At 35.8% G+C, this 12,023-nt stretch overlaps 1 protein-coding gene across 3 annotated transcripts in view; it reads right to left on the bottom strand.

Annotated features, from left to right (window-relative positions):
• Positions 1–12,023, bottom strand: part of Tpr (translocated promoter region, nuclear basket protein) — a 94,452-nt gene that overhangs the window by 31,340 nt on the left and 51,089 nt on the right. For all 3 annotated transcript variants that reach the window (XM_004643982.3, XM_023704109.1, XM_023704110.1), the window contains exons 30-39: positions 11,142–11,272; positions 10,046–10,256; positions 8,262–8,405; positions 7,889–8,087; positions 6,727–6,932; positions 6,438–6,499; positions 5,652–5,860; positions 4,243–4,515; positions 3,280–3,425; positions 2,707–2,790 (exon numbers count right to left, since the gene is read on the bottom strand). In XM_004643982.3, coding sequence (XP_004644039.1) covers positions 2,707–2,790; positions 3,280–3,425; positions 4,243–4,515; positions 5,652–5,860; positions 6,438–6,499; positions 6,727–6,932; positions 7,889–8,087; positions 8,262–8,405; positions 10,046–10,256; positions 11,142–11,272 — 1,665 coding nt within the window. The remainder of the gene's footprint in view (positions 1–2,706; positions 2,791–3,279; positions 3,426–4,242; positions 4,516–5,651; positions 5,861–6,437; positions 6,500–6,726; positions 6,933–7,888; positions 8,088–8,261; positions 8,406–10,045; positions 10,257–11,141; positions 11,273–12,023) is intronic.

Here is a 12,023-nt window from a genome sequence, read left to right as displayed (position 1 = left end):
CACTTCGTGTACAGCAATTAACCACTAAGAAGAATATATGCAGTGTATTATTTGTTGAAAGTGTACTTCTGATTGGATTTGAAACTGTCTCATTGCTATCTGTTTATCAATAAAACTTTGAAAAAACAAACAAACAAACAAACAAACAACAACAAAAAAAAAAACTCACCTGCAGGGATGATCTGCATAACAAAGTGCTGCTGTGTGGAAATCTGCCACAAAGGACACAAAATAACTGGATCCAGAGGTCTAAGCCCCCTTTGGGGATCCAAACAACTGAAACATTAACCCTAACCACAAAAAATTTTACCTGGTATTCCCAGATCAGTCACCCCACCATTTGTTTTGCAAACTCAAGTTGCAGTGCTGGCACCTGTACCCCTGTAGCCAGCTCAGGCATCAGTGTCTGTGTCACTGTCCCTGACCTCATACATTATAGTAGACTCTCCCCACTTAAAAATGTATGGATAGATTACACAGAAATAACCCTACAGAAACAGCTTGTAGCCAGCTGAAAGACTAGCTGTATCTATAGACATTCCTGCACACACATATAACCTGCACACATATTAGCCACCTCTACCAGTTCCAAGAATCCAGCCTTAGATCCACTGGAAAATTTACCTCCTCTGAGGCTCACTTTAAAGAGACAACTGAGATCACTCTGGATGCAGACCAGTCCATGCACTGTGAAGCCTGAGGGCAGCCATTTGCAGGACTACTCCATACCTATTTCCCTTGAGTTTTGTTGTCTTTTTATGCTGTTTACTCCAGTCCTTGCTTCCCTGGCCCCTGCTAACTGGTTTTTGTTAACTGACTTGGATTCTGCTCACCTCAGTCCTTGCTTCCCCAACCTCTGCTCCTTGTGTTTTTTGCCTTGAATTCTATGGATGATTGCCTCAGGAAAATAGATCAATCAATCAATCACTTAACCAAGATTTGATGTGTCTACGACACACACACACACACACACACACACACACACACACACACACGACACTCTCCTAGATCAAAAATAACTCCCTCACTCCCTTGCCAGAGTAATGCTATAAAACAGATAGGTCTAAATTGTTTCTTCCTAAAAATAACTTAGGGAGTAGGGGAGCTCAGCTAGGGCCCATCCTGGGATCACTGACTGATTCCAGTCAAGCCTTGTTTGAGAAGACGACATGCCTAGCAAACATTTACTGGGGAAATGAAGAGAGAGGGTAAATATAATGGAAAATGGCACCCTAAGCCAGTATACTTCAGTTTCTTGCCTAGGTAATAGTTCCTATTCCAGCTCTGGTTGCTTTTGTCTCTTAGAAATGGCTGATCATTGTGATGTACAACCTGTCAGTACAGCCATTCTGCTTTGTACTTCCTGCTTGCTTATCCCATATAAGCCCTAGACCAGAGATCAAGGATACTGTAGAAATGATACGAGTTTGTCACTGTACATAAATCTGCCTCCAAATCCTAGGTGTCTTGATGTTTCTAATTGAATCTGTAACATAACATTCTGAGAGATATTTATTTGTCATTTTTAGTACTGCTAATACATCTGAACATTAGTATTGCTTTTAAGTCAGAGAATACTGGTAAAATTAACTCATAAAAAAAATTAAAATTTACTTGTAATTGATGGTTACGATTAGCTTGAAATAACTGTTAATTTTACACCAATGAAGTAATTTTACACTAAAAAGTTTTTCCCGTATTATTCAAGCTTCACAGAAGACCTGGAAAGTACACAGAATGGGCTCAATCCCAGCCCAATGTTACTTAAACTGGATCATTACCTACTGTGCATTGTTTTTTTTACCAACAAAGTAGGGTTGTTATGAGAATTAAATGAGTTAATACAAACTTCTTTTAACAATGGTTGACTATAGTACCAAGTTAAAAGAGTACTACTCTTTTTTGTAGTAAACTATCATTATATCTGAGTTCTTATCCTGATGGGCACACGGAAAAAAGGAAATATTGTGAGTGCACATGGTAGGTACTTTACAACCAAAATGTTTTAACTTTCTAACAAGCAAAACAACTAAGTTGATGACATGCTTATAGTCCCACACCTTCAGAGTGGTGGAGGTGAGGAATGGAACCTATTGCTTTATAACTTTAGAGTCTCTTCCCTAATAGGGTGCTCTAAAGGAGCCTCAATGAGTTAAAAAAAAAAAATACAAATATAATCCTTTCACAGATTATTTAAATTGTGAAAGAGAAACAAGAGAGGACTGGGGCCCATAAGATAGCTCAATGGTCTAAAGCACCTGCTTAGGTAAGTTTAGGCAAATGTAGGGACTGCAGTTAGGTCCCTGGCACCACATGCCATGCCAGCCCTGCCCCTAGGATGGGCTGAGCTGGCCACCAAAAAAAAAAGAAAAAAAGAAACAATAGAGAACCACCAAAGGAGAACACAGATCAACTCAAGACTCAAGCAGGATGTGTCCTTCCAAATAATTATAATGGTGAATCAACCTTTACTCATCACAACTTATGACTTGGAAAAAATTTTGTTACATATAAACAGAAGTATTTCTTAATGTAAGTTTATAGCACTTATACTCATAGGAACAATATAAAGTGTAGATTACATTGGTTAATTCTAGTAATATTTCAATGAATATAAAGAGAAGTTTTATAAAAGTCCAAATGTTTCAATTTGTTAAAGTTAATTTTGTTCACTAAGAGCAACAATATACTAAAGTACGTTCTTACTTCTCCAATGGAATCTTGAGAATCCTGATTGTACACCTGAGTCTCTACTTCTCCATCAGTACTTTCTTCTGCCATAACTTCTTCCTAAATTGTAATATACAATGCAGGAGCCACATCAGTGCACTGGATGAAGGGTTACCGTTCTGCCACTACTTCCAAAAAGTACGCAAACAAAACTCAAATCAACAATTTTATAAAACTCTATAGCAGAAATGATCACTTATTTTTACTTATTTATCAATACAGCCTTAACAAAAAGAACATAATTACAGTTAAATTATAGAAGACAAAAGTTGAAAACGTCCTTCAAATTAAAAAAACAATGAAAAATATGAAATGGAATCCAACTTATGTTTTTCTATGCATTTGACTGAAATGGGGACAAATTAAAGATACGCACAGAATATAAAACACCACTGCCGACAGCAATTATACCCGGGCTGTCAGTGAAAAGTTTAAGTCGAAAAACAGTTCTCCCGATAATACATTATGAAGTTGTCTTTGGCCATCTCTAAAACAATATTCTAATCTTACTCACAAAAGTATGAATAAAACTGAAAGAACTTTACCCACCTCAGTCCCTACAGGTGTAACGCTTTTCAACTTCTTTGCAAGAGGCATTTCCACTGTATCGTCAGAGACTTCTGATGCTTCTATGGTGCTATCTTCTTCCTCTTCTCGTGTACGCTTTGACAAAGAGGAACTTGGGGTAGCTGAAACTTTGAAAGTAAATAATTTAAATCTCGAGTTAAAAGCAGTATAACAACTTCACTTAGAAGTAATTTAAATGACATTAAAATTAACATAGCTAATTAACTAAACAGTAAACAACTATATAGAATTTTATATTTTTACATCAATCCCTTTCAATAAAATTTGTTTTTGCTAATTCATGAGTAAACAAAGGGCAAATTATGTTCTGATTCACTTTTTAAAAAATTTTTTAAAAATCACTTATTTATTTATTTGGTATAGGGTCTTGCTACGTAGCTTGGAATCGTAGTGATCCTCCTATCTCAGCCTCTTGAGCACTGGGATTACAGGCACGTGCCACTGGGGATTGTACTTGGGTCCTGCGCTTGCCAGGCAGGCACTTTAGAGCCCTGAGTTATCTCCCCAGCCCATCAATGGTTTTTCTGTTTTAATAAGGCCAGCCAACTTTATAATATATCTGCATCACTGCAATTGTACTGATACGTAAATGTTATTTACCGAGTTCACACAGGGCCATCTATAAAACGTATGACTTCTTATATATGGTCTTTTAGCCTTAAAGATTGACATTAAGTTAAATGTTTGGAGATTTTTCAGTTCTAAAACCAGCCAAAAAGTAACAGGAAGGGAATAAATATCTCTTCTATAAGAGGGTAAGTGGACAGAAACCTATTCAATGGTAAACATGAAAGAAAATGTTAAGAATACAATCATTCATTCTGAAACCTGTTTGAAGCCAGTACCTCTCTATAAAAGACACTCAACATGTACATTATATCTGAAAGATTACAAATGTATAAGTACACTTAAAATTAATGTTACCAGTGCCGAAAACTGCTGTGGAAGTTGAAGGCCGTTCTACTGGTGAACTCTGAACAACCTCTACTATATTTGGAGATAACTCTTGATTTGCAGGCTCAATCTGAGGATGACTCTGCTGAGTGGGCTGCACAAATGCTGTCGCCTGAGTTTGTTGCTGAACAGTTAAGATGGGTTGAGAAATGGAAGGCTGAACATTAGGACTAGTAGAACGAACAGATCCACTTGTGCTTCCAAAAACTGGAACATGTTCCACAGGCCCTTCTGACTGCATAGCTAAGAGAATAATTAAAGTATTTAATGTTAGTCTTCTAGTCTCATTAAAGCAGTCTGTAGCCTGCACTATTCTGGGGTATACATCGTATTTTGCATTTTTTCTATATAAATCTCTTACTGTTCACTACACAAAAACACTGCAAGTAAAAGTATTACACTTTCGTATCACCTGATATGATCGCTTGCAACTGAAATAATTAGCTAAATTAAACCTAAAATACTTCTTGTATTTACTGTTCCATTTTAATTATGACCAAATAAAACTGCTATTGAGAAGGTTAAAGTCAAAAGAGAAATTTTCACTGAGCTTCATTTTTTTTTAATTGACACCATAAAACAAACATTACATTTAGGACTATGAGCAGAGTTCAGTGGAAGGGCACTTGTTTTAGACTGTATAAGGCCTTGGGTTTAACCCCTGTATTTTTTTTTTAAAAAAAGCTTGGTTGAAAATTTATCTGTTAATTATTTCATGCATATAGGCAAAATAATGTACTTTCATAAAATTTACAGAATTACATACTTCTAAACACTTGAAAAATTCATTGAATTCTAACATTTATCAGGATATAAAATGTAAGAAAGTAAACATAGCACAGTTTTCTGGAATATCAAGATATAAAATTTAAGAAAATAAACATAGAGTTTAAAGGAGTACTTTGGAAATTAGCTAAAAGGATTAAACAATAAAAAAACGAAGACTTTGGACTTGAGAAGGTCAACCTAGTGGAATAAAAAGGCATGTATACACTATAAAGTTCAAATGCCATAATGAGTAACAAAGTGGCATAAGAACAAAGTAGAAAAAAGCTCAAACAATTTCAGTGAAAAATGGATTGAAAAATAATTTACTATGGTTTTTCGTATCCTTCTTCGCCACTGGAAGTGAACATCTGGTTGTAGAAAAACATGGCATATATTTTATAGAGTTGCACTTTAGCTCTTCTTTAGCATACAAAGAAAATGAAGTGGAAAAGAAAAGGCAGAAATCTGCTGAATCCTAGGCGGTACATGTTTTAAGACATTTATTCACACTCACAACTTTAGCTTTGGATGCCTCATTTACCCTTGATGACACCATAACCTCAAAATAAAGGTAAACAAGTAATCTAACTGGATCTGTGTTATTTACTAACCTTCCTGTGATTCTACTTGTGTAGTGGGCATCACGGTAGCTGTTGGGGTAGTAGTAGGATTCGTCACAGTTGCAGGTGTAACCATTGGGCGAATACTAGCTCTGGGTGTTGACTTATTCCCAGCTATTGCTGCAGCTGTTACTTTACTTGGAGTAGAAACAACAGGCGTTGGCTTGATATTGGCTGTTGGGGGATCTGATGTGCTGGCACTTAGGAGAAAGGCAACAATCACACATTCATAATTATAAATACTCCTCACAAAATATTTACGCTCTATGAAAAGACACATTACTTTCTCAAGTAGACAACTGAGCAAATATGATTTAATCTGGTTCAAGCCTTATTGATCATATTTTCAGACACTGCTTTAGGTACAGTTGTTAGATTGAAAACAGTTTTGAAAATACACTTTAATTAATTTTTTAAATATATTTGTCTTTTAGTGGTTTTATACTTTTATTTTGCTAAATATCTTAAACTTTCTATTGAAAAGGTTTTAAATTTAAGCACTAAAAACTAAGGAATGTTCCAGAGTGGCGTTCTCAGGTAATGTAGCATATATCCAACCAGTACATAACTGCTGGCAGGTCTCTTTTACTTCTGTTAATGTAACTCAGAGAAAGTCACAAACTCAAAAGATGAGTTAACGTTCTCTCTCACAACACTCTACTCTACTGGACTGAAAGTATGCCAAAACAAGAGAGTACATACATCTGGTTTATCCCCAAAGCTTACCAGATCTTTCCTGAACTTTAATAAAAAAACAAGCTATAAAAGAAAACTCACATTCCTCTTTCACCAGAAGCTGGAGTGGTTTTCAATGTGATCTGTCTCTGTTGTTCTGGGACCTACAAAGAGATAAATATCGATTTCTGTGTGTATCTCGCATGACAGCCCACTAGACAATGTTACTAAAATGTTTTACTATAGTTAATTTATTAATTTTACTAATAATATATCACCAATGTACTAATGTGAAAATTCACGCTGATAAAGAGTCCTTAGTAACCCAGTACTTTCAAGAAAAGAGAATGAAGAATAACTCCTTTGCTATTTAGCAAATGTAGCTAGTCACCTTATTAGTAGGTTCTTGAGGCTCATCTCTCTGCTCAAGGTGCCTCTCTTGATGCTCTCTGAGTTCTCTTTCCAAACGACTAATTCGACCTTCATACTGGGACTTAAGAGCCGTCATTCGAACGTCTAGTTCATCTTTCTGCTGATCTAAGGCTCCATTTCTTTGTTTAAGCTCCTCATTTTCTTTAGTAAGCTGATCTTTTACACCTAAAGTGACCATGTGATTATACTGTCACAATCATACATTGGAAAAAACATTTGCATACTTAAATGTTACACACACAGGTCATAACAGGTTCTCCTAACTTAAAATCTACACTAGTTCTGATGACACACATCTTTTTTTTTTTTTTTACCAGCAATTACACGTAGGACCTCAGACTTGCCAGGCAAGACTGTGCCACTGAGCTATATCCCTGGCCCTCTGATGGCATACATCTTAATGAGCAACGTTCTACACATACTCACATTTATTATCCCAATATAAGCTATACTTTCTCCAACATGAATATGTATCTTATTAAAAAGACTTAATATTAAAGAATCCTAGTTGGTAGAAACCCTTTACATTTCAATGTGTTATTCATTACAAACTACAAAATTTTCACTTCATCTATACAGTGTATATGAACTCAAAAACTTGCTTTATCAAATAACTCTTTAGGATACTACCTTTGACATCATTAAAAATGCCAATGATAAAACCTGATTAATTTGACATTTACCTACTAAGCAGTAAAGCCTTGAGCATTACAGTATGGGTGTTCTCATCCATCTGTCATGGCATTCTTCCTAAAGGGCCACACAAGCCCTCCCTTAAGCAAGGTGCAGAAAAATCCTTGGCTTAGTAAGATCCAGTACCTGGCTAGCAGAATCTGGATTTAAAGGATCTCTGTCACAAGGCAGAACTGTTACACACTATGCAGAAAAGCCACAATAAACTTTACTGATTATCAGCCAAAATTAAGACTTCATAAACACAGCAAATAACAAGGATATCATCATTTGAAAATTAAGATTCTCTATGTTAATACCTAACTAAATAAACCTGTAGTGAGAGCACATATAATAGCTTCCTTTCACAATATTTTTTTCTCAATTAGGTCTGTATTGTATCATCAACTTCCACTACAATGTCTAGGCCTTAATATACAGAAATTTACCAGCTAGATGCGCAATTTTTGATTTTGCTGCTACAATAGCCTTTCTTGTTTTCTCTTCCTTTTCAGTAATCTGCTGCCTTAGCTGCTCCTCCTGAGTGGTTCGATCTTGAAGATCCTGACGAAGGCGTGTAAGTTCAGACTGAAGCTGTACAGTTTGTTCTTGTAGATTTCTTGCTTCTGTCTCTTTTTCAGATAATGTCTTTTAAAATTAAAAAAAAGTATTCCTTGTGTAATTTAAATTGTTGAATACTTAATGATTAAATACGATTTATATACATGATCTAATCGTAATAAAAAATATACACATTCCTAGTTGATAGAGGGACACCACAAGAATGACAGATACACATCTTTACTGCCCTCACACTCATACCTTCTGGAGATTGTCCACTTGACTCTCAAGTGATTTTGACTTTGTTTCAGCCTGGTTGAGGGCATCCTTGAGCTCCTGCATCTCCTGCACTGAGACATGCTGTTCCTGATGGTCTCTGGAAGACTGAGCTGAAGTCTCCATAACCTGAGGTGACAAAGAGTAATAACACCTGACATATTTATATTTAGTGATTCCAATTCTGCAAGTTTACATAAGGAAATAAACATATTGAAGCAAAATTTATTTTTAAGGACATTAAAAGAGAAATTTCTATGGCATAATTTTAGTGACAAAAAATAAGAATTTATTGTTTTATAGAAGTACCTACTAAAAAGCAAATCAAAACGGTGATGCACTGTAGATGAATTTTTGACATGTTTTATAATAAAAATCAAATGGGAGGGCAGACTGCAAAAGAATGTATACTGGGCTGAGGAGATAGCTCAGCTGTCTAAGCACCTGCCTAGCAAATGCAAAACCAGAGTTCGATCCCTAGTACTGCATGCTGCGACCCTGAGTGTGCGCTGTGCTGGCCCTGAAACTGGGCATTATGGTGCACACCTGTAATCCCTGATCTGGGGAGGCTGAGACAGGAGGATCACTATGAGTCAGAACTGGGTAGTAAGACTCCCTACCAAATAACTAGGTAACTAAATAAATAAATAAATAAGAATGTACACTAATGACAGCACTTCTTTGAAAAAGCATACTGTTTCCATGTAAACAAAAGCAGCTATAAAGTGCTAATGGTTGCTAGTAATGTGAGATAAGATATTTGAATAGTTTTTCTTTATTTTTGACTCCAACATGCATTAAATATAAAGTCAGCATACAACTTCCTTATCTTTGGGATTTAGTTTTGAACTGTAATAAAGATTTTAAAATTCTTTTTGGTAGACAGGTAATATAAATAACTTTTTTTTTAAATGCATTTAGTGCTGGCCAAATAGCTCAATGGATTAAAGTAAAAAAATATAAATAAATTAAAAAAAAGAACTTCAATGTATTTAGTACAGGATCTATAGGGTCTCACTATATGTATCAGACTTGTAGTGATCCTCCTATTTTCAGCCTCCCAAGCGCTGGGATTACAGGCACACATGACACTCCCAGTCTCAATTGCCATCTCAGCACATCCTGGGGGTAGGGCTGGCATGGCACTCTGGGGATCAGACCTTGGCCACTGTGCTCTGCTTAAACAGGTGCTTTAGTCCGCTGAGCTATCTGTCCAGTCCTAACTTACATAATTTTGATTGGCAACAAATTATAAAAATATACCTTTACATAAAACATTATTTAAAATATAAAAACTATGGCTAGAGAGATGGCTCAGTAGAATAAGCGATTCCCTGGCAAGCGCAAGGCCCTGAGTTCAATCCCCGGTCCCGCCAAAAAAATGTAAATTAAAAAAAACCAAAACACTAAAATATAAACTAAAACTCTAGCTAAAATACTTATCATTACCAAAGTTTCTCTGTGAGTTTACAATGCACTTTTGATCATAACTTAAACAATGTTACAGAAGCTGGGTATGATGGTGCATACTTGCAATCTCAAGTACATGAGAGCCTGAGACAGGAAGTTAGCCTAGGCAACTTAACAAGATTGTCTCAAAGGTAAAAATGGGCTAGAAACATAGCATCCTGGATTTAATTCTCAGTAATACAGCAAAACAAAATCATGTAAATTTAAAATTCAAATTCAAAATTATGAAAAATTTTTCTATCTATCCTAATAAAACATAATATATGTACATATTCATTTTAAAATGTTCCTCAAAATACCTTATCTTGCTGTGCTTTAAGCTCTTCATACTGAGTTTTATATCTGCGCCCAATTTTCTTTACTTGAGTAATAGTTTTGACTTTCTCTTGGATGTCAATTATTTTTGCATCTAAGTCCTTCTGGATGTTTTCCTTTTCAGTTCTTACTTTATTTAAATCTTCCTTCAGACTCTGGATTAAATTTTGGTTGTTTGTCAAAGATGCATTTGATCTTTAAAGAAATGGAACAAAGGTTTCTTTGAAAAATATATGAGACTTCAAATTTCATAACACTTCAGTTTTAAGGTTTATATTCTATTGCTTTAGTAAGTTTCAAAATTAAAAACTCCAACCACCCTACGCACTAATTTATAGTCATATAGACGGATCTCACATACAGGTGTGACACCCGTTTTAGACTTGAGAAGAAATGAGCTACAAATGATTGAGTAACAGGCACAATTTCACAAATAACTGATGGTATCCAGATTTTAATTCAGATCTGCTTGAGTGCAAAAGCTCATGCTTTTGCATGAGCTCTACTCTGAGTGCTGTCGAAGTTTTTTTGGTAAAGAGCCACACAGACAACTAACTGTAAAACCTTATAGGTAGTCAATTTTTGAGCCATATGAAATACTCTCTTCCTGAACATGCCAGACTATTACTACAATAAAGAGAATATGAGAAAAAATTATAAGCTATAAAACAGTATGTAAAAGGGGCCAATGGCATGAACAAATCACAATAAAGCTTTCAAAAGGTAAATCGAAACTTTAATTTCTTACTTTTAAAAGGTGAAGCACTTCAAAGATCACTAAGACCTTAACAATTGCTTTATAAGGTGACAAATATAGACTAATCAGTAAAAAAAAACACAAGCAAAGGTTAATTTGATTATTATTTATAAAATAAATGTAGCTTTTGATTTATACCAATACAGAGAAATAAACCATATAGGAAAGTACGTCATTAAATCACTACTTAATTCCTCAGGGCTCTAGTATTTTCTATTCTTTCTCAAACAAAGCATTTGGAAGTTATGTAGAGCCAAAATAAACCAATAAACTCCTTTAAGATTTCATGTACTACATATAATTAAAGGCTTCTTTCCATATACCTGGCAATTTCAGCTTTAAGTCTCCCAAGTTCTTCAGTCAACTGTTGAATCCGCTTAGTGTGTACTTCCTTTTCAGAAAGGAGTTTCCTATATTCTTCTGTATCTGGATCTTTCTGTTGACTTACTAGATGCTAGAATAACAAAAATGTGTACTTCTGTTTTTCAAGATTTAACAAAACAATGTGCTATAACAAAATGGTAAAGTATGTTTACATTAAGTGTTCTGAATGAAAACTAAGCAACAAAATACCAAAACCTAATTTCAAACCTTTAGTTCAGCTACATCTAGCCAAAATGGAAGAAAAAAAAAAAAATCAAATATCATTAACTGTTCCTTATTTTTTTCATAGGTACAGAAAATCCATTCCATATTAGTTACACAGAAGCCAAATAAAGGCACTCAGAAAATCTAAAAGATTTTAATATTAAGTATGTAATTGCATGAAGTAACTTGTACCAGGAAAACATGCACTACAAATATATTTAAAAATCCTAGATGCAACTGATTCTATTCACAAGAAAAAGAAACATAATGCAAAAAAAAAAAAAAAATGTATCTTCTAGAGATGACCCAGGCTGCGGGATCCTGAACAGACCCAGGGCGCAGGCCCGGAGAGTGAGTGAGACGACCCAGGGCCTTCCGGATCCTGAAAAGACCCAGAGCGCAGGCCCGGCAAGTGAGTGAGATGACCCAGGGCCTTCTGGACGCTGAACAGACCCAGAGCGCAGGCCCGGCGAGTGAGTGAGCCGACCCGGGCATGCTGGATCCTGAACAGACCCAGAGCGCAGGCCCGGAGAGTGATTGAGACGACCCGGGGCCCGCGGATCCTCATTTGACCCAGGCTGCAGGACCAGCACAGAACCCTTCAGCAGAACTCCCTG

This window comes from Octodon degus, unplaced genomic scaffold (assembly GCF_000260255.1).
Source record: "Octodon degus isolate 3935 unplaced genomic scaffold, OctDeg1.0 scaffold00188, whole genome shotgun sequence".
Classification (NCBI taxonomy): domain Eukaryota; kingdom Metazoa; phylum Chordata; class Mammalia; order Rodentia; family Octodontidae; genus Octodon; species Octodon degus.
The sequence above is the reverse complement of the archived record's forward strand: the minus strand, read 5'-3'. Positions and strand labels throughout refer to the sequence as shown.